This window comes from Sorghum bicolor, chromosome 5 (assembly GCF_000003195.3).
Source record: "Sorghum bicolor cultivar BTx623 chromosome 5, Sorghum_bicolor_NCBIv3, whole genome shotgun sequence".
NCBI lineage: Eukaryota > Viridiplantae > Streptophyta > Magnoliopsida > Poales > Poaceae > Sorghum > Sorghum bicolor.
Genome location: NC_012874.2, coordinates 6,064,577 through 6,088,488, shown reverse-complemented (window position 1 = coordinate 6,088,488; position 23,912 = coordinate 6,064,577). Strand labels below are relative to the sequence as shown.

The 23,912-nt window shown below is 40.5% G+C and overlaps 2 protein-coding genes across 2 annotated transcripts; one reads left to right on the top strand and one right to left on the bottom strand.

Annotated features, from left to right (window-relative positions):
- LOC8072755 (transcription factor PCF3) lies at positions 1,969-4,158 on the top strand. The gene has a single exon (XM_002450359.2). The coding sequence runs from the start codon at positions 2,560-2,562 to the stop codon at positions 3,835-3,837; it is 1,278 nt and encodes a 425-aa protein (XP_002450404.1). The 5' UTR covers positions 1,969-2,559; the 3' UTR covers positions 3,838-4,158.
- Positions 11,490-23,222, bottom strand: LOC8073669 (E3 ubiquitin-protein ligase CHFR). Its single transcript, XM_002449050.2, has 15 exons — positions 23,059-23,222; positions 22,754-22,925; positions 17,655-17,749; positions 17,342-17,403; positions 17,077-17,168; positions 16,878-17,004; positions 16,699-16,785; positions 16,297-16,393; positions 15,150-15,257; positions 14,240-14,340; positions 14,077-14,142; positions 13,908-13,995; positions 13,324-13,384; positions 13,177-13,240; positions 11,490-11,865 (listed from the first exon to the last, which is right to left on the bottom strand). Exons 1-15 carry the CDS (start codon positions 23,156-23,158, stop codon positions 11,737-11,739), a joined length of 1,449 nt encoding a protein of 482 aa, XP_002449095.2. The 5' UTR covers positions 23,159-23,222; the 3' UTR covers positions 11,490-11,736.

Here is a 23,912-nt window from a genome sequence, read left to right as displayed (position 1 = left end):
AGGGCCTTAGATGTGATTAATTTTGAAAAAGATTTAGGTAAAATATTGAAAATATAAATTATTAATAATTTTTAAATTATTTGAGTTTACAAATATAAAAATTATATAAATAATTTTTTTTAAAACAATATTTTTATAAAAATAAGAGGTCGCTGACATCTCTATTTGAAACTTTGGGGGAGAGAGAGAGAGAGGGGAGCAGCAGCTCAGCTCAGGGGCTATAGGTGGTGGTAGTGTGTGGAGGTGAGTGAAGAGACCTGGTTGGGGATGAGCTGTCAGCAGCATTAGATGCTCCCCGCTCTGACACCCCGCACCTGCGATGTCTCCCGCGCCCCCATCCCGTCCCATGGCTCCGCTACCCCCGCTCCCGTCTACCCACGGACAACAACAACACATACTCCATCATTCAATTGAAGAAAAGCCACACATGTGATGGTTTTTTTTTTTTTTAGGCAAGCCACATATGATGGTTGTGCATGCTATTCTCAGATTCCATTAGATAAAACAAAAAAATATAAAACAAAAAAAAATAGACACGGTTATATAGTCAAGCATTTTTTTTTTTATTATAAACTCATCACTGCTAGTTGTGTTTAATCGAAACATTAAACCTAGGTAAACTCATTACTGTTTTTCTATTCTATGCAAAAAAAATAGAGATACTATGCAAATACGTTTCATGATCAAACCACGATATATACTTATTTTGTATCGTAAGTATTGATATATTTTTTTTTATAAACTCAGTCAAAGTTATTGAGATGGTTTTGATTTGGTACTATTTCTAGAGTTGCTTTATTTTTTGACACATAGAGTAGGCCGGAACTACAAAGATGACGGGAGAACAATAAGTTAATGATTTATACAACTAACTTATGTTTAATAGAGAATAGTAGAAAAACATATCGGTGTTTTTATTGGTAGTGGTGTGCATTATAAGAGGAAACTTGACCCCCTCCCTCTATTATATTATATATAATAATACCGAACTTCACTATAGTTAACTTTATACTCGTACTAATGCATAAGGTCTTAGTTTATCCTAAGGCATCATCAAGGGACAATTTCTTGCTCACAGTTTTTTTTTCTCTTTGACAGCACTCTTCTTGCTCACAGGTTGTTGGTAAGTAAAATAAGTGATTGGAAGAAGGACAGTTGCGTTTGTTGGGGGCTTTCTAGCGTTTCTCAGGCGTGTCTCGGCTCAAAGGGAAAAGGGGCCGCTCTGCCCTCTTTAGCTCCTCTTTGGGCTCATCATTCCAAGGCCCCACGAGTGAGTGGCCTACCAGCAGCCATACTACTAACAGCTGCTAATTAGGTGATTAAAAAAAAGAACTGCTAATTACCCTCCCTCCGTATATGGCTCCTTCACTTCACAGGCCAAATCTCTATTTGATTCTATTTAATTCCTTTTTCTTGGAAAACATATAATTATTATTAGCGCGAGTTAATTAACCCTTGTTGCTCAAAAAAATCAGAGCAGACCCTTAATAAAAAAAAAGAAAACATGCATGCACAAAACAATCTTACGACTACTCTAGCAAAAATACAAAGCATGCATTCTGGTCAAGCAGGTTATCATGAACCTTGCATGCATGTTAGCTACTTATATAGAGATGATTACTCCGTTGGAATTGCGGAATATATATTATATACAAATATATGTATGTATTTGTATGAAAGGGAAATGATGAATGATATGAACATGAACAAGAATGTGCTGTCACGGGGGGGAGGTGGGGTGTTTATAGATGGAATCATAAGCATGGAAAGGAGTAGTGCACGCAACAGTATTACGCATACACAGCTCTCTCCAAGCGTACAAACTTTCCACTTCGGATACGTAGTACGTACATTATTATCTCTCTCTGCCGTCTCTCTCTCAAGTTTGAAACATCACCATGCACGCGTTCACACCGATGGATCCATCATTTGAACTCGATGACTAGTGCTGCCCATCTGAAATGGCAAGAAATTAACAACGCTTGGCATCAGCTAGCTAGCTGTCCGTCCGTTGTTGATTAATTAATTAATTAACCTCCAAATTAACCTCATGGACCTGCAGATATATGCTCATGGATCCCCCATCACCCCGGAGTACACCAGAAAATCTTAGAGAGAGAGAGAGAGAGATGTCGTAGGTAGGTCCCGGCGGCCAGCAATGGCTTCTTTTTTTTTTTGTTGCTTGCTTAGGAAATTAGGGTAATCAAGAGAGAGAACGGCAGCCAAACTCTCTTTCTCTCTCTCGCTCGTCAGTGTCATCAGTCATCACCATCCTCTCCTCCCTGCTGCTTCTTCTCTCTCCACCACGTCTCCCCTCTCTAGCTTTCTCTTTCGCCTCCCAGCCCCACACACACCTCTGATCTCCCCCACTCCCATCCGCGTCTGCTGCCACGCACGTGCAACGGTGCACAAACACCGTGTCCTCCTCCGCTCCGCTCCGTCCGGCGAGCCGACGCGCGCCGCCGTCGCGTCGCTGCTCGTGCTGCATGCCGGGAGAACAAAAGCGGTAGCTAGCTCTCATCTGTCTCCAAAGGTAGCTTCTTTCGCTCGAGCAGCACCATGGACGCGCCGTCGAGCAGCACGAGCACGAGCACCAACAGCAGCCGGAGCGCCTCCGAGCAGCACCACCAGCAGCAGCAGCAGAACCGCCACCACCACCACCAGCAGCAGCAGCAGGCGGTGGCGCACCACCCGTTCTACTACGCCGCAGCAGCAAACGCGGCCGGGATGGCGCCGTTCATGGGGTCGCTGGCCATCGCGCCCGCCGCCGCCGGGGGCGGCGCGGGGGAGGTGCAGCAGCTGGCGCAGCAGTCGGCGGCGGCGCCTGCAGCAGGATCGTCCGGCGGCGGTGGCGCTGCTGCTGCCGCGGCGGACAAGAAGAACAAGGCGGCCGTGGCCGTGGTGCCTGCGGCGGGGGCCGGGAGCGGCAGCAAGCGGCCCACCAAGGACCGGCACACCAAGGTGGAGGGCCGCGGGCGGCGGATACGGATGCCGGCGCTGTGCGCGGCGCGGGTGTTCCAGCTCACGCGGGAGCTGGGCCACAAGACGGACGGCGAGACCATCGAGTGGCTGCTGCAGCAGGCGGAGCCCGCCATCGTGGCCGCCACGGGGACCGGCACCATCCCGGCCAACTTCTCCTCGCTCGCCGTCTCCCTCCGCTCCGGAGCCTCGCACCCGTCCTCCGCGTCCCGCGCCGCCGCCGCCGCGGCCTTCCACCACCTCCCGCCGGCGCAGGCGCAGCACGAGGTCGCCGCCATGCTCGGCGCCTGGAACCACCATCACCAGCAGCAGCAGCAGCTTCTCTCACCGCCTCCGCACCACCACCACCAGCAGGCGCCGCAAGATCCCGGCGCTGGGGAGTTCATGAGGAAGCGCTACAGGGATGGCGCCGACGACCTGTTCAAGGACCCCGCGGCGCGCCAGCAGCAGCAGCATCATCCCGACGACGGCGGCGGCGGCGGCGAGGGGGACGCCGAGGACCACAAGGCCCGCGTGACGCCAGCCACTGCAATGTGGGCTCTGGCGCCCAACAGCGCCGGTGGCGGCGCCTTCTGGATGCAGCCCACGTGGGCGTTCGGTGGCGGCGGCGGCGGCGGCGGGAGCACGGTGCAGGCGCCGCTCCAGTTCATGTCAACAAGCAGAAGCGGCAACAACTTCCCCGCCGGGACGACCATGGACGCCAACATCGGCATGCTCGCCGCGCTCAACAACGCCAGCAGCGGCGGCGTCCAGCACCAGCAGCCGGACGAGGGGCAGCAGCCGCCGGAGATGCCCCAGCGCCACCGCGGCGCGAACGGCGGCGACGCCGGGCGTGGCGCCGCGAGCCCCCAGCAGTAAGGATGGAATCCATGGATCGCGTAGTGGTGGATGGTGCAGGCGGCAATTGGCGGCGATTAGGGCATGCAGGCAGACTTGTTAGTGGCTTGATTAGGTGATTGCTACTGCTCTTTGTGATGAGTTGATCCTCCATTGGTTGCTTCTTAGTTTATTCTTCAAGGATTATTTTAGTTTGCTCGTTGGATTAATCTATGATTGTGCTGATGGGAGTGATGATTAGCTGTGGGTCCGATTAAATCACAAAAGGATCAGACTGTCAATTCTTCTTAATTATATACTATGCTATATGGTGCTGGTGCCACCAAGAAGATTGCTGAGAGATTTGTACAGTCATTGCTGCTTTTTGCTATCTACTACCTGTTGATTGATCTAGAGCTCTAGGCCTTTTTTTTTCCTTGTTGTTGCAAGAAATACAACTTAACCCTAATTGAAACACAAGGGTATCCTGGTTATTAGACTGCTAGGTCTTGGGTTACACTTTCACACATCTGAGGTTATAATAAGTCACGTTTTAAATGATGTAAGTCGTCCGCCTTAATAAATAGTACCATTGTTAAGGAATGCTAGCTTTTAATAACAAAAAAATTAGCTTTGTAAGCAAGTTTGACTGCAGTGTATATGATCCATGCTTCCCCTCCTATTTTCTTTTTAATTAAAAACTTTAGATTAATAAAACTTTAGAAGTTCAGTTGAAATTAAAGTATTGAACTTGCACTAGTAAAACTTGCATTGAAGATTGGACTTTCTAGCACAACTTTAATCTTTTAGCTAATATAAGAATAGAAATTTTGACTAGAGCTGTATTAGGTTTCCACCTGAGAATCTAGAACAGAGCTAACACAAAAGTGACACCCATCTTTCTAGTAACAGTGTAGCTGTTGGTGATATATATAGCATATAGGTTTTGTGTTTGGGACAACTTGCCTAGCTAGGCACTGAAACAGGAGGAGAGGGGTGTTGATCATCATCATTGATGTTTATTTGATCAGATAGCGCATAGTGTATTGAGTTATTTATGTGCTTAATTAGTTAAGCTATAACAATGACAGCTGACGCAGATGAGGGTGTGTTAATCATGAGCACTTGCAGTACTTTAGACTAGTATATATCGCTCACAACGGTTAGTGTTTAGCTATGCTATACAAACTTTAATTTTAATAGCGCAAGTCCTTGGGTGACATGTTTTTTTTTGCTTTATATAAACTATATACAACGGGTTTTATTAAAGGAGGGGATTGTGCGCTAATTTAGTGGCCAATGTTGCCATTGATTCGTTTCTGGGTTCAGCTTGAGTGCATCGAGGTGCCACATTATATTGTTAAATTAAATGTTACTCCCTCCATTTCAAATTAAAAGATGTTTTGGCTTTTCTAGATATATAGTTTTTGCTATATACTTAGTGTCTAGATATACATAGTTAAACAACTTATTTAGAAAAGCTAAAACATCTTATTATATAGTTTAGAATTAAGGGAGTAGTAAACTATATATATCCACTTCATACAGGATGTTTTCAAAAACTTTTTTTTTTGGCTTCGAGACACAAGTTTAGTTAACTCCATTACTATATATATATCCCCAAGCTTCCCTCCTAATTTTTTGTAGAAAAACTTTTATATTCAAAGGTTCATATATTTTAGCTACAAGTATTAATGCACTTGTACTAAAATTCTAGTACAAAAGCCAGCACAATTTAAATCTTTTTCAATTAAAAGAAATGAATTTTTTTTACTAGAACGCTTACACGTCCACGAGAATGTTGAATAATTGGCTTGGACGACAAAAGTGACAGAAGTCTTTCCAGCAACAGTAGTGTAGGCGTTGCCATTTAGCGTAGGTTTTGTCCTTAGTAGAGCTTGCTTATTGTATATATACTTTAGTGAAATGGAATGAGAGAATGAGAGATAGGGAAGTTGTATTCATCATCATTATCACCACTTATAGGCTAGCTATATATGCATATATGTATATATGTATTTAACTTTCTCAAATAATGGTTGTAATAAGTCATATTTAATTACGATCGTTCAGCTTAAGCTAAAGCGAAATTAAGCTGCTAAAAAACATTTCAAACTATCCAACCTTTTCCGATAATGGTAATATTAAGATTGAAGATTTATGCGAAAAGAAGCGTACTATATCCAAACTATCCAACCTTCGTGCTAGCTGGTCGAACGGTTGGGATGTGTTTCCATGGAATATTATTAGAACCCTGAAATTAAGATATATATAGCCAAAACCTACCTTCAGAAGATTCGCTGCATTATTCTTCTTTATACACATAGGAGAGGCTTTGGACTATGGATCAGTGCTTCCAAGATTGGTGTCATTGTTAGTGGCAAAAGTTGAGAGAATTAATAGTGCTACGGTTTTGTGCGTGCTTTTCTTCTTTAATTATTTTGATTGATGGATCACCTCGGCTCTAATTTGTTTGCATGTATATATATTACATATCCAATAGTACCATGGATTGACACAACTTTTGTCATATCCGCACTAGTTTATGCTTTCTCGTACAAAGCTTTAACTCAAACCAAACGCAATCTAATAGTTTTGAGGAGAATGACACAAACAACTTTTGTTTTAACTATGAAGTGATCATATGTACTTATTACTTGAGAGAGAGAGAGAGAGAGGCTTGAGAGCTTTATATTTAACACATAGTATATATGTGCAAGTGCATAATGATAATTCTAATGCGTGATGTCGCAATTAGGTATAGGAATCCGTACGCATGCTACAAGGACAACTAAAGAGAAAAGGCAGCAAATGAAAAATAATTAAAGATGGACAAGGAGAGGGCACTATCATGGAGCCAGGAGAGCTAGAGAATTAACAAAGCGGGAAGCCGGGAAACGTCATTATCTGCCATGATTTGTTGGCAGACGATAGATATTTTTTTAATCATGGCAGACGATATTTTTTGAGTTTGGTCTGTTCCTGTCCTGTTGCCCATCGTGTCAGCTGCCCTAATCCATCCGCAGCGTAAATCTCAGAGCACATCCAACGGCGTGACAAGTACTCTCTCAGGTCGCCTCCGGCCCATCTGCCTGTTCCTATCGAAAACTACTGTTCAAGGAACATCGATCGATCATCAATTAATCTTCTACAACTTTAATTTGGTAGCTCCAATGATATGGAAGATAATTCCTTCACCAAGTTGTTATTAACATGCATGCATGCGTGATCCTGATATATAAGAGCTCCAATGATAGGATAGGATAGGATAGTATATTGCAGGATCGTAATAACTATTAGAACGAATCGGAGTATCATAGATTTATGCATGCTTAATAACAGAATAGTAGAATCAACGCAACCGAGTTGTAAAGTCGTAAAATGAGACAGTATATATAAGAGGGATTTGAATAATAATTAACGTCTCTATTGGTTTGGCCGAAAAGTCATAGCTCAAAATATTGTTTAGGCCTTTAGTTTCAAAAAAAAATTGCAAAATTTTTTAAGTTTCCATCACATTGAATCTTGCGGCACATGCATTAAGCATTAAATATAGATATAACTAATTACATAATTTACCTGCAACTTGAGAGACGAATCTTTTGAGCCTAATTAGTCTATGATTGGATAATATTAATCAAATACAAACGAAAATACTGCAATATCTATTTTACAAAATTTTTTGAAACTTAACAATATATATATATATGAGAAAAGAAGGGGAAAAGAAAAGGTGGGAGAAAATCATTTAAAAATGGCAGTGATGCATGAGCAACATGACTGATGTGTGATGTGAAGTTGCCGTCGGTCGTAGCATCAACTGGTCTGGCGTGTCGAGAACCGATCGATGGGTGTTGTGTTGCAGTGTAGAAAGGCCAGGGGCGGGCGCAGGCGTGCTGCGCTGCGACACGCTCGAGCAAGCCATTGGCAAGGGTCCGGTCACTGTGCTCCGGTAAATTTGGCTGCCTGCCTGTCACGGATAAAACGCTGCCCCTTTTTTTTTTACCCCTTTCGTGCTGCAGGCAGGTTTTCCGGAGCCTCTTTTCCTGCTGCGTGCGGCCATGGGAAAAAGCTTCTGAATTTCGTGTATGGCGTCGTCTGCTTTTCCTCAGAGCTACTGCAGTCTACAGCAACTCACAGTGATAACTGATAAGTTATGTTTGAGGTCAAATGTTTTTCTTTCACAGTAAATTAACAAATAATACAGGGCTGAATTCTTGTCCACGCGAATCTTCCGGTCCGAACGTTCGGACCGGAGTCTCCGTCCGATGGTTTCCCGCGCGATGACTTCGCGCGTGAGCACGTCACAGGTACGTACGTTTCTTTTTTATTTCTTTCTTTTTTATTTTTTCTTTCTTTTTCTTTTCTTTCTTTTTATGTTTCTTTTCTTTTTCCCTCCCGATCTCGTTGTTGTTAGTTTTCTTGTCTTTTTTTTTTCTTTTTTCTTTTTCTTTTTCTTGCTATATTTTTTTCTTTAATTTCTTTTCTTTTTTCTTTCTCTTTTTTTATTTTATATTCCGTTTGGTTCTTTTTTATCTTTTCTGTGCTTTATTTTTATTTTCCTTTTTTGTTTTATATTATTCTTTGTTTTGTATCTTTATTTCTTTATCTTATTCTTATTATTTTTCTTTGATGTTTACGTGCTGATGTTCTATTTTTTTTATTTTTTCTTTTGATTTTGTTTTTCCTTTTATTTTTTAATTATGTTTTCTTTTATTCATGTTTTATTTCTTAATCTTTCTTTGTTTCTTTTCTTTAATTTCTTTTTTTTCATTTTATATTCCATTTGATTCTTTTTCTATCTTTTTTGTGCTTCATTTTTATTTTTATTTTTTTATATTATCCTTTGTTTTGTATATTTTATCTTTTTTCTTATTGTTATTATTTTCTTTGATGTTCACGTGCTGATGTTCTATTTTTATTTTTTTCTTTTTAATTTTGTTTTTTCTTTTAATTTTTAATTATGTTTTCTTTTATTCATGTTTTATTTCTTAATCTCTCTTTGTTATTAATCTTTTTTTGCATCATATACGATGTTCTATAATACATTAAGTGTTGTTTTATGATTAAATCAGCGATGTTTACTTACTATACATACAATATTCTATAATGTGTTGAGTGATGTTCTATTGTGAATTTAGTGATGTTCGCTTAGTACACGTGTGGTGTTCTATGATATATCTAGTGATGTTCACGTAATATATATACAATGTTCCATAATGTATTAAATAGTGTTCTATAGTGTATTTAGTGATGTTCAGTTTAGTACACATGTGATGTTTTATAGTTTATTTTTAGGATGTTTTAAAACTATCCATATGATGTTCTTTTAAAATTTTCTCTATTACGTGTTTTTTTCCTTATGCTTTGCTCTAGATTTTATTTTTTTGTTTACATGATGTATTTATTTATTTATTTTAAATATTATAATATTATTTTCATGAATCTAAACTAGAACACTATTTTTTAAACTGAGAACATTTTTCTTACAAAGATGGAACATTTATTTTATGAACCTAGAACATTATCTATCATAAATAAAAATGTTATATCTTTATAAGATAAATGTTTATTAATAAAATTTTATTTAAATATATCCATGTGAGATCTTGTTTTGAAGGATTTATTATAAGAAACACTATAGTGTAATCGGATTTTGATTTAGATATTTAGTTTAGGAGCTATGACTTTTTAAATTTTGTTGATGAAAGTGGAGAATATATGGATGAGGTGGGCCCTGTAGGATGGACAGCCTCTGTCAACCGCTAGCTGTGCTACACTGCTACTCTGATCCTATAGAATAGACAGACTTTATTCTAGTTTGTGCATGCATGTCTTATCTATGCTAATTTTTTGTGCATCTATGCTAATTAATTTCCGGAACCAAGTATGTGCAATGTTGTTCATGGGCCATGGCAACGAAACATGATGTTCTTTAATTTTTTTCTATTACATGTTTCTTATATTTTTTTCCTTATGATCTGCTGAAGATTTTTCATTATTATTTGGTTTATGTTATGTACTTATTTATATATATGATATATATGTAATATTATATGATGTTTTTTTGATGTTCTCATAATATACATGTTATGTTCTCGTAGTATATATGCGATGTTCGATGATGTATTTAGTGGTGTTCTTTTAATATATATGTCATGTTCTGTGATATCTTTTATGTTCACATAGAATACATATATGTTTACGATGTTCACGTAATATATATGTGATGTTCTCGTGTTATATATGTGACATTTTATGATGTTTTTGTGATGTTCGCACAATATACATGTGATGTTCTATGATGTATTTAATGATGTTCGCTTAATATATATGCGATGTTCTATAACATATTCATCGTTGTTCCATTGCGTATTTAGTGATAATTACTTAATAAACATGTGATATTCTATTGTATATTAGTATTTTAAGATATTTGAAGAGTATTCAGATGATATTCTTTTATTTTTTTCTCTATTATGTTTTCTCCTTATGCATTACTCTAGATTTTATTTGTTTTTATTTATACTATGTATGTATTTGTTTATTATTTATTATTTTATGTACATTATAATATAATACCAATATGGTTCTTAGAATGTTTTCTTATGAAGACGGAATATTGTTTTTAAACCTAAAACATCATCTAAGCTCAATACAAAAATATTCTATTTTTATATAATAAATATTTGTTATTTAAAATTTTATCTAAATATATTCATGTGGGATCTTGTTTTGAAGGATTTATTATAAAAAATCTAATGGTGTAATCGGAATTTAATTTGGATATTTTGTTTAGAAGTTATGACTTTTTTTTTAAAAAACTATTTTGTGCATGGTGTGACGTGGATATGCTGCTGCACTATTTCATTGTACCAGCAGTACATGGGAAAGCTATGAGCCACGAGCGCGGGCTACAGAAAAGTACAACAAATATCCAATCTTGAAACAGTGTGAAGAAACAGTCCGAAAAAATATACTTTGTACGCGCCAGCTCCATACGTGCGCAGACTTTTGGGCGGGAATTGCCGGACGAGTGATTCGGTCCGAACGGCCGGACCGTAGGGGCCCCCTTCTTGTCCAGCACCCCCAAACCCGAATTCCCCTATTCTTTTATTCATTGGTATTCACATTGCAGCGCTTCTTGCAAATTCTCCCTTGATCAGATTCTTTCTTGGTATATACTCGTATGTAAAATAAAAAAGGACTAGTAAACTATCTCATTATTGATTCGTCATCATCTCCACGAATAGTCTCTAAGCGAATAGGACCGAAATTTGCAAGAGACGGATTCCGGCTGCTTACGGTTTCAGACGTGAGGCTGTTTCGCGACCAAGCATGTCCACGCTGGACAGTCTCGCCTGACAAGGACTTGCTAACAAAATTCAGAGAGCACAGACTTTGCTGCATGCAAGGTCTTCAGTCTCCGACAGCGATGGGGAGACGCGTTCAAGCCTAAAAATACACACATCGCCGTCAGGGTCACTGATCAGGTTCAGGCATCACAGCAGCCCATCACCATTTCTGCATCTTCGCCATGGGCGCCAGAAAAGCGTGTGAAACCTCAGGGGTGGGATTCAATCATCAATTCAATTCAACCATCCCCCGACCTGCCGACAGAGCGGCGGTTCCGGCAGCACACACACCAGCAGCAGCACTATAAAGTAATTTCCTTGTCAGGTCCAGCCAGGATCAGATCAAGAAGGGTTTCAATTTCATCATGGATGCTGCCACATTTCCTGACCATTTTGAAAGCTCAACATCACACACATAATTGGATGGTAATGAGTAATGACAATGGTGAGAGAATTAGTCTCACGTCACATTGTTACATGTGTTTAATCTCAGCCATGTACTTCTACTTCTACACTACTACAGAATCACTGAACTTTTGTTTTTTATTTTCTTGAGATCCCCGGGAGATGAGATGGGATGCTGGAACTAGGGGTTGCCTCTTGTCGGGCGACAGACGTGGTTGAGCTTCTTGGCATGGTCAGGCCGGTGGTGCTGGGTGCGGCACATGAAACCGTACCAGCAGCTCTCCCTGTCGGCGGCATCAGGCGGAAGAAGCTGCAATAACAGAGCATCACAATTGCCATTAGCTAGCGGACCAATTGGATCAAATCAAAATAAATAAATGAGGCAGTGCTGTGGTGCTTCATGGATGTTTATTTATACATATATGTTTGTGCTTGATGCGTCTATTATGTGCTCAAGATAAGATTCGGCTTAAAATGAAAGCTAACTTTCCTTTTTTTTTCATGGAGGAGACTGGGACCTACTTATATAAATAACAAGGACAGAGCCTTTAGCATCTTGTTTCTTAAGAGAAACATTTGTTATTCTAATCAGGGTATTTGAAAGCAACAATAGTTAGGCAGTCAGCACTGCATTTCCTTGGCCAGCTCAAATAGTCAAGGATTTAACAAGAAAGAAACTCCTACATCGACATTTAGAATTGTAAAGTTAAACCTAACACTTAACTTCGTACCACCATGTTGAGTTTAACAGCTCAAGCATTTAAACACAAAATTGAACAAAAAAACTCTAGGAGCATAGGAATGCAAGAAAATTAGTTTAAAAAGCCAGTTATGTTTCTGAAATTTGTTGCTCCACTAATATATATCAAATAATACTGATATTTATAACAACTACCTTATCTCGATCCACCATATACTAATTTAATTTGTGTAACCCAACTAAGGGCATTTATGTTTACTTCCACTATTGCATGGAACAAGGATTACTACTTCAAGTCCAGATCAAAAGAAACACATTAGAAATGAAATGAAAAATTGTTTTTTGGGGCACATTTTCAAAAGCTTCAAGATGTTTAAATCAAAAGAAATACATGAAAAATCACTGTTTATTTTTTTGGGGAAATTGAAATTTTGTTTTCATGTGGATTTGGTAGGCATTCTTGTTTTTTCTTGGTATATGCATTAAACAGAAGCCTCCGATGTAACTATTAACAGTATCCAAAGCCCTTAGGGAGGCCGAACTTACACTGAACTTAGGAAGCAGGAAGCCTACACTAATGACAACAAACTCAACGACATTGGACCTTGCCTTGACTTAATATATAGTAGCCATTTGCAGAAATTAGGTACGTCCATAAAACTTATTCATAGGTTTCTGACAGGGAAAAAGGTAGTGTTTTTCATATACTTATGTGCATATATTTCACTTAAAGATAATATGTAGACTCAGCCCATGTCAGGAGGATTTGGTTTTGCCATTCCAGTGGCACACCTTTTAAGGCCCAACCCCAGAATATGAACAGGTCTAGTGACAAATCAGCTAACATATAGACATCTGTTGGAACATAGTGCAATGTTAGACTACTGAGGTAATTAACATAAGGATGTTCAGTATACATACATTTCGGGGCATTGATACGCGGAACCAGTAGAGCAGGAAATCAATGAACTTGCTGTAGCAATGGCTGCATTCATTTGAATTCATAAAATGAGTCAATGCAACATAATTTAATAGACACCAATCTTCTGAACTCAGAAAATTTGTTACTTGCAAATATATGTCCTGGAAGTAATTGCATCCACATTATTCAGTTGCAACCTCGAGCGATCTACATAAATCAAAACAAGAACACCATGTCAGTGCAAAAGATCAGGCTTCTGCAATAAGACATAAGGTGCACAGTAAAGCACAGTAAGTAAACCTTATGCCAAATACTTACAAGACTTTCATTTTCAAAATGTGATAAAATTAACTGAACAAGTTAACCAGCATAACTTGAATAATTTAAATGAACAAGTGAACAGTTACATGTGTTATAAAACTAAAAATAAATAAATCCAATGCAACAACCCATGAAGGAATGAATCATATACAGTCAATACTCGATAGATACTAGTTTTATGAATATTTTTGTTGATGTTTAATCAGAAATCACCAAAAAATGAGAACATGATGTAATGAAAAAGAAATCCAGTTCCTGTTCCAACTGAGCAAGCAAATTACAAAGGGATATTCTTGTCATGTGGTTCATGTCAAGAAACAGTTGATGTTTATAATACATATTTCTTGCACTCTTATCAGTCCATCACATGCACTTCAAAAGTAAAATCAACTTGAAGGTTGCAACATACCAATTTCCATGTTGTCAAATTTTGATATCCACTCTGAGATTACAGCTTGCAATGTTTTGCCTGATTGCTGTATGCATCTTTCTGTAATCTAAAAAACAAAAGAGGAGAAACCATAATATTTGAAACTACAATACAGGCCAGGGATATGATAATGCTGGAATATTCCTACATCTTTTTCATATGGATTGCCCCCATGAACTGTGTCAGGAAGTGCAGAGATATGTCGCTGAGAGATCTGCAATATTACAAATTTGCATTCAGAACATCGCCCAGCACTGTGTATGGTGATCAAAAGTATAATGAGTCTTAACAAATAACAATGAGTAGCTTACACTCTTGAAAGTATCCTGGTTGCAGATTAGATTACAATGACTTGAATTCACACCTTGTGAACACCAATAAGCCCCACAAAATGCTTTATCACACCCCAAACCTATGAATACAATTTGTTCGAACTTAGTTTGGCACCAGCAAAGTCAGAATTCAAGGCACATAAATATTATCATAGAGTTTGGTAGGGAAAACGTGCAATTGAACTTCCAGTGTTGGTTGCCAACTTAGACATTTCTGAGGGGCAAATGAGAATATTTCTCATACAATTCATGCATGATTAGTATCATTGAACTTCGATTGGGAAAACATGCGATCAAACCCATGGGAATTGCTAAGTTCAAAATTTCTGAGGGGCAAATGAGAATATTCCTCGTACCATTTGTGCAGCTTTATGAAGAAAAATAAATAATTAAATATAGTTAGCCAACTAAGGTCAAGTATATTCATCAGGTCAAGAATAATAAAAGGCAAAAAAAAATACAGCCAAGAACAATACAAAGCATTAGGGGGTGTTCGGTTGGGGTTGTTAAAGTTTAATAAGTACTGTAGCATTTTGTTTTATTTGACAATTAATGTCCAATCATGAACTAACTAGGCTCAAAAGATTCGTCTTGCAAATTACTCTCTAATTGTGTTTTTAGTTTCGTAAATAGTCTATATTTAGTACTCCATGCATGTGTCCAAACATTCGATGTGACGGGCGGTAAACTTTAACAAATGCAACCAAACAGGGCCTGCATTTCCTAATCATGGCACCACTTCCTTGTTAAATGGATTAGGATGCAAGGGTCAAGGCCCATGCAAGGAAGGCCTTTATACAGTTATACAATCCATTAAATAAAAAACTTTGGGGTATATAACTTATTGCAATCTACTAGAGAAGAAATGATTATCAGAATAGGAACTCACATTTTTGTGGTATACTGATGTTAGATCTAGCTGGCATCATCCCTCCACATCCATTGCATTGCGAGTGCACAGCTCCTGGACTGCATCGAAAGCCACCAAATTCATTGCCTGCAATATTCTTGTCATTCAGATGCATGAAAAACAAGGCTTTTCAAGAAGAATTTAGACAAGGCTAAATCTAATTAACCAGTCACATTACAATACTATGAAATCAAAAGGTACATTTTTTCCTGTTTTTATTGAAGAGATAAAAGCTACCTCAATCATCACGTCAGTGCAAGAATAGTTAACTAATTTCAAACTCATGTGAAACATAGCATGATTGCATAACAACACAACTCGGACATTGTGAAATATTTATAACTTCTAAAATTCTTGTGCCAAGTCACCAACTAATTTCCCTACTTTTGTAGAATACAAAAGCTACCTCAAGTGCCACATCAGTGTGATAGTTAACTAACTCAAACTCATGTGAAGCATAGCATGATTGAATCATCATACAATTCATTGTGATAAAAATAGCTTCTAAAAAATTATGCCAATTTACCAACCAGCTCTTCAACTCATTTTTCAGTTAAACTAAGGGCAGCTCCAGTGCTGGTTCACACTGAACCGTGATAGTGGGTCCCTTCGCTACAGCGTCAAAATCGATTTAGCCGAGAGTTCGATGGTTGCAGTGTGGAGTTCGTTTGTGAGTCCCACCACGGAGTAAAACAACGGAAAAGTACTCTTTTCCTTGGATTTTGGCTGCCTCTATCTGCATGCACGCTGTTGCAGCTGATTAGTTTATTTTTATCTATCGGCCAGAAGTCGAACCATGCTTGAGATGCGAACTGAGGAATCTTTTCCCTAGGTTCGATTGCTGCAGTGTGTGAAGTGAACCATACTAACTTCCTCTCTCTTCACGGTTCGATTTACTCCTACACTGGAGTTGCTCTAATACATATAAAGAACAAATATATGATTCATGGATCAAAGAGGTTCCATAAGCCTATGATTTAAAAAAAAATCATGACATAATCTTGACGTACAGCTCACTGACTAGAAAGATACTCTTATGACATGATCACCAACAAAATTAAGATCACTGGAGATTAAGGTTTATTTAACTGAACTACAATATTCAAAGTGGAATTTCTGCACTTACGGCACTGAGGACATGGTAGATCCAGATTGTTGATCTCATCACTAGTAGAACGTGAAAAACGTCGTTTCCTTGATTGATTTTTCTGTTTGCCCAAAACCTAAGCCATCAAACAACACCTCAGCCAAAATTAAGTATATTGGGCCCAAAAGATATAATAACAGAAATATATAGTTGTAGAACAGAACACTATAGTATCAAACATCATAAATTTGGTATCCACCTGGGTACTTAACAATTTTCACAACTTGCTAACTTTGGTTGAGTTTTTTTTGGGTGACTGGTTAACTTCAGAAGATTATGATGAAAATATGCATGCATGGAATGATGGTAAAGCTTGCACCCTGCAGGTATTTTCTTATATGAACTCAAAGAAAAATGTTAGTTTACAACTGCTTCACTCACAATATTCGATTTAACTGAAGCATACGATTCTAACAATGCAATCTCCTCATCAGACCTCTGTAGTGAGGAAAAAGCTTGCAATATAGCCTACAAAAGGCATAGAAACAAATAAATCTAGCAGTTCATAGCAGTTTTAGGAACATATAAATGAACAAAGTCATTAGCAGCAAATATCGTGCCTCTTCAATATTATGCAGGAAGTGATTCCTTCCAACTGATTGAACTGCTGTCCTACATTGTGGGCATGCAGCGCTTTGGCTTTTATTAGATGAAGACCTTCTTAACCACTCTGAGAAACATCCATTGCTTAAACAAATGACGGATCAGACCCAAGACTTTCAGAGAAGCCAACAGAAGCAAGTAATACTAATAAATTACCAGAAGTTGTGCAGGCATGGAGCAACAGTAACAACATCATGCCACAAATTCAGGCATATGCTGCATTTTGCATTCTCAATATCTAGAACAATCTGACACCATTATTTAGAGAAGTTAGTATTTTTTTCTCCAACATGGCTTTAGGAGAGCTAAGTATCATGCATTAGGATAAAAGAGTATAAGAATACAACACACGCACACGCCCAGGAAAAAATAGTATGTGAAGACGATCTTTGTACATGACTACTAATTTCCAGAATAATACCTTGACATTCTTTTTTTCATGATCCTCTTCCTCTGTAATTTCAAAGGTATATACTAAATGCCCTGGAAAAATAATGAAGCACATGAATGTGTTACAGACATTCATTTCACATGTTAAGAATTAGAGAGGCACAAAAAAAAGAAATTTTTATATTGTTCACTGTACCAAGAAAGCACCTTTATACTGATAATATAATTGATAATATGAATATGCAAAACAAGGGAAAGCTGTTCAAGGCTTCCCAAAGACAAAAGGGTAGCACATTCTTTTTCAGGATAAAGAGTTGCTGTCAAGGTCCTGAAAATAATCATACCTTCTTTCTGGGGTCCAGAGACAATCTCACTGCCTGGTTTGATGTCTACACATTCTTGTTTGACAATTCTTCCATCAACAATAATTGCATCCGAGCTTTATACATGGAACAGGGAAGACATCAGAAGCATGTAACATCAGCAGGAATCCAACAAAAACAAATAATAGAAAAAATAGCTTACAACAAAATTATGAGGCATAACAAAAGCGGAAAAAAGTTAATTTCGTGAACCAAGAGATTACATAAAGATAAAACATTTTTTTGTGAAGAAATATATTTTCCAGTCATCAAATAACTTAAAGAGAGTGCCAAGAATTAATAGTCTGGCCCCCAAGTCCATGTGAGTTTGCAATATGCATTTCCATTCTTGATTTTGCGCAACCAGACTAACCAAATGTATAGACAAAACTGTCACCAATTGGAATCTATGATTTATATGAAATGTAGGCGAATCCCACCGCAGAAAAACTGCAACTTGCCTGACTTCTCTCGCTAAATAATGAGCATTGTCAACAACTTTTAGACTATAATAACAATCTAGGAGAATCAATGTTCAGCTAGGCGCTCGCCTAGGCGCGACTAGGCGTGACTAGTCGGTAGTCGAGACCCGTCGCCTGGCCTAGGGGGTTAGTCGCCGATCTGGGCGCTGGGCGGCGCTAGGCGGCGCGGAGGCGACGCGGAGGGGCGCGAGGCGGACGAGCGTGGGATTCCGTGAAAAAATGGACCCTACGCGCGAGTCCGCAACGGATTCCCGCCCGCGCGGCGCGATTTCGGGCGCGAAGGATAAGAGGGAGAGGACGGGTTCCCACCAGCCATTTGCTCGTCTCCACCAGTGCTCCTCCTCGACGCTGGACGAGCTCCTCCCCGCCGGCGAGCTCCACCCGCGGCCCGCCAGTGTTGCTCCTCCCCTCCTTGTCCCCTGCTCATCCCCCACCCGCCGGTCTTCCTCCTCCCCTGCTCGTCGCCTGGAAGCTGCTCGTCGCGAAGCTGCTCGTCCCCGGAAGCTGCTCGTCTCCGACGGCGTACCCCTCCCCGCCGGCCACCCGAAGCCTCCAAGGTGAGTTCCCATCCCTCCCTGCTCTTCTCCCTTCCTCCGCCGGCTCTCTCCCCTGCTCTCAAATCTTCTCCCTCCCTGCTCTTCTCCCTGCTCTCTCCCCTGCTCTCAGATTCCCCTGCTCTTCTCCCGGCTCTCTCCCCTGCTCTCAGATTCCCCTGCTCTCTCCCCTGTTCCTCTCCTTGCCTGTTTGTTTGAATCTGAAATTCTGAATGTGCATGTATGATGATGTATGCCTCTGTATTTTCTATTTTGTGATTGCATGAATGTAGGATGTCATCAACTGAGAATGGAACAGAGGGATCAAATGTCCTGAAAAGGAATTCGGATGATGTTGGATGGGAATATGGTGTTCTTGTTGATGCTAACAATAAGGACAAGGTGAAGTGCAAGCTTTGTAATAAGGAGATGAGGGGAGGGATTCATAGGTTGAAGCAACATTTGGCTCATGAGGGAAAGAATGTGAAGAAATGCGCAGCCAGAACACCACAGGCTACGGAGGCTAAAGAGAAGTGCAAAAAGGCACTAGCTGATGCAAAAAGGAAGAGGGAGGAGAAGACTGTTCGTGAGCTAGAAATTAGAGAGGAAGTTCATGTATCTAGGGTTGGAGCAGATTCAGATGAAGTCACCTGTGTTGGAAGTTCAGAGCCCCACAAGTTAGGACCCATTGACAAATGGACACGTGCTATTGATCCTAAAGCTACCATGTCTGATTCTTTGAAGCAACAACAGCTGAACAAGGAACTTTGGAAAGAAAGAACCAATGAGGTGCATAAGTACATTGCAAAATGGGCCTATACACATGGTAATTTGCTAGTATACTATTCTGTAATCTGTATTTACATTTAAAAGTTCATTAGATGGTGCAAAATGGGCCTAATTTTCATGTTCTGTTGGCAGCTATTGCTTTCAATGCACTTGATAATGATGAGTTCAAGCAAATGTGTGAAGCAATTGGACAGTTTGGTCCAGGTTTTGTACCTCCAACTCAGGATGCACTGCGGGGGAAGTTGCTAGAAGAAGAATATGAAAGAACAAAGAGTTTGCTGCAGGAGCGTGAAGCCGAGAAGATGAAAAATGGTTGCTCTATTATGACTGATGCTTGGTCAGATAGGAAGAGGAGAAGCATAATGAATGTGTGCACCAATTGTGCTGAGGGAACCTCCTTCATCAGCTCTAAGGAGATGTCAGATGTCTCACATACCAGTGAGCTCATCTTTGAACTTGTGGACAAAGCAATTGAAGAGATTGGTCAAGACAATGTGATGCAAGTAGTGACTGACAATGCCTCTAACAACATGGGAGCAAAGAGGCTATTGGAAGAGAAGAGACCACACATATTTTGGACATCTTGTGCAGCTCACACAATCAACCTTATGCTGCAAGGAATTGGCAACATGCCTCGGTTCAAGAAAGTGGTTGACCAAGCAAAGGCATTTACCATATTTGCCTATGGCCACACAAGGACATTGGAGTGCTTGAGATGCTTCACAGAGGGGAAAGAGGTAGTGAGGCCAGGAGTGACTAGGTTTGCTTCAAACTTTCTCACTTTGGCTAGCATGCAAGAGAAGAAGGACCAGTTAAGGAAGATGGTGGTTCATAGTAAGTGGGACACATTGAAAGATGTGAAATCAAAGAAAGGAAAAGAGGCAACAACAACTATATTGAGTCCAAGCTTTTGGAGGGATGTGAAGCTAACATTGGCTGTTTTTGAGCCATTGGTCAAAGTCCTCCGTTTGGTTGATGGTGATGTGAGACCATCCATGGGTTTCGTTTATGGAGAACTACTAAAGGCAAAGAAATAGATCAAAGATGCATTTGGAACTGTTGAGGCTCGGTTCAAGGATGTAATTGCTGTTGTTGACAAGAAGATGAATGGAATACTTGATTCTCCATTGCATTTGATAGCCTATTTGTTGAATCCTCACTATAGCTATAGTGACCCATCAATATTTGATCAGCCCAAAATATCAGAAGGGTTCATAGCTTGTGTTGAGAAATTTTATTACCATGATGAGGAGATGCAGCATCAGGCTGCCAACATTGAACTAAAGAAGTTTCAGAATAGAGAAGGACCCTTTAGCAAAAAGCTTGCTAGGACTTTTGAAAATTTTGATTACAACCCAGGTAGAGGTACTTCCTGATTCCTAAACAACATGGCTGAAGGTTGTTTGCTGCTGTTTTCTAAACTAATAGAGGTGTTCTTTTTTTATTTCAGCATCATGGTGGAGATTGTATGGATATGAAACACCAGCTTTACAGAAGATGGCTACAAGGATCCTATCTTTGACATCAAGCTCTTCTGGTTGTGAAAGAAATTGGAGTGGGTTTGAAGCGGTTAGTACCTATCTATTATGAACATTTCATTTTCAGCAGCATTACAATTAAATTGTAGAAGTAGAACTAAGAATCCTCTTTTTCAATTGTAGATACACACTAAGAAGAGGAATAGGCTTACTACAGCCCGCCTCAACAAGCTGGTGTATATCCAATTCAACTCCAAGCTGCTTAGTAAGAGAGAAAAGATCAAGTCAAAGAAAATCATTGATGTTCTTTTATCTAGTGATACATGTGAAGCTCAAGGTTTTCTCCAAGAAGGTGGGGATGATTGTGCATTGGTTGAATTTAGAGATGGGGAGGAAGATGAGATGGAAGGTACACGGATACCTTGGTCTGTCATTGGAGAGGCAGTGGGAGCAGATGAACAGCTTGAGAGGCGTAGAAGTGCAAGAGTGAGGAAGCTCTATGAAGGAGAAGAATTTGAGTCTGAAGAAGAAGAGTATGAAGATGAGAATAGAGACTACAGTGAAGAAGAAATATGATATGGACTGCAACTGTGTCACCTTGTTTATGTGTCTGTGTGCCTTCTTTTATTATTTGTGAGACCTGAACTAAGAACTATGTGTTTGTGTTGTGCTTTATTTATAAATTGTGTTGTGCACTTCTATTATTGTCCTATCCACTTGTATTGTAATCACCAGCTGGAGGTATGGTGTGCTCATGGATGGGAGGCTGCTGAAATGCAAATTGGGGGAATTCGTGCCTACTCGGCATTTCACGAGTTATGAAAGTACAAGAAAGGATACTAAATCTCGTCGTTAATTGAATTCAGAATAAACAAAGAAATACCCAATATCCTGATGGAACAAGATATTGGGTATTTCCGGCTTTCCTTCCTTCAAAAATTCCTATATGTTTAGGAGAAATCATCCAGATAAGCCACAATTTAGTGTCCTATACTCCTATCTAGCTGTCTATTGAGTATTGAGTTATTGACTAATACTAGCTGTAAAAATGTGTTGCAGTTGCAGTTGCAGCCATGCAGGAGCTAGGAACAGACAGGAGTAGGACTCAGGTATGTCTACTGGCACAAATACTGTGAGTCTGTGACTCATATATAGTAGTTATATACATACATATATATATATAGTCAATAGTTATATATATATATGTATATATATATATAACTATTGACTATATATATATATATATATATATATATATATATATATATAAAATTTATGGCTATATTGCCAAAACGCCTAGGACCGAGTACTCGCGCTAGGCAATGGGTCAGCGCCCCGATTACGCCTAGCTGAACCTTGAGGAGAATAGAAAAACCCAATCTGGAACAGACGAGGAAACAAAAAGTTGGTACCTCCAAGTCGACTAAAAGGGGAACAGGCAACAAATTAGCCTCGCTATCACTACCACTGTACCGCTTTCAATGTACCAAACTGGAGAACATTCGAGGTATGCAGGCAAGCACTAAAGGTAAGCCATTCCAACATTTGAGCCGTGACAACCAATTTAGTTGTAAGAGCCGCGGATATGGCCATACACCATCACACAAACGCCCTGTTGCTTGAAACGGTACCGTCAGTTTCCTCCAAAAAAAAAGTTGCCTTTTTCAGACATTTTGTCACTCTTCTCCCAAGGACACGCAGTGAAAAGTCTTACACGAGACGGAACCAGAGTCAAAGAATCCGCAAGAACACGAAGAAGGGCATCGGCGCAAATCCGCACAGGTAGGAGGATCGAGCACCTGAGGTTCCGAATCGTGGCGGCCGACGCGTCCCCGGCATTGCGCCTGATCTCGCACCACGCGACCTCCTCCCCGTCCCCGCCGCCGCAGGCCGGCGCCGGCGCGACGAGGGAGCAGACCACGGAGTCGTCCTCGGCCACCTCCACCACCGGGCACGCGGAATCGGCGGGCACTGCCAAGGAATCAGGAATGGGACAACCAACCCAAGGGGGGGAAAAACAAAGAATCAAGAAGCCGTGAAGATGAAGGAACCCGTGGAGAAGGAGAACCGAGGAGGGGAGAGGGGTGGGGGGCGGCTGCCCTACCTAGCCTGGCCCACACGGAGGGGGAGGACGGTTGGGTGGCGGCGGCGGCTGAGGGCTGCGGGGGTTTGGAGGTGGAGGTGGAGCAGTCGCCGGCGTCCATGGCGCAGAAGGCAGGCGAGGAGCGGCGTGTGTGCACGGCAGCGTAGGGGGGAAGAATGGAATGGGGCTCCCTTTCTCTTGCTGGGGGGTTTTGCGGTTTTTTGTTGCAGCGCCGTGGTGGGCCCGGCTTGGGACGACGTGGTTGCCTTTGCCTACCCATTTTCAGATCAGAGGCCCGTGAGTGAGTGAGTGAATGGGCCGACCGTTGTAACGGTCTGGGCCGGCCGGTAAAGTGTCTTTGGATGTGTAATGGGCTGCTAAGCTTTTGAAGCCTGTCAGATTTAGTAGTAAGCCCAGTCCATGATGAAAAACGGGCCGGCTCAAATGTAAGTCGGATTGCTTTGCCTGTCTGATTTCCGGTTTTTTTAAAAAAATATAGATATGCAAAGCATTTATGTGATGGATGCATGTTCCTCAAAAAAAAAAAACAATGTGGTAGATGCATGCTTATTAGTGGGAAGTTGTGTTTTTATAACGTGGCAAGTGGAAAAAGGCAGGTCAACCATCGTTGGAAAGACGTGAGGATTGAGATCGCACGCCAAATTGGCACCCTTTTTAGCGTATTTTATGGTATCCAAGATGCGCAGAAAACTTTGCCTCCTACTTGCACTTGTTTTTTTTTTTGAAACCCCTACTTGCACTTGTTATTGAAATTGAAAACAGAAGTTCGTAGTGATGGACAGTTGAGACACGGAATTATCGCAATCTGACTTTAGTTGTAAATAGTAATGTGGACATGAGTCTTTTAGCGATAC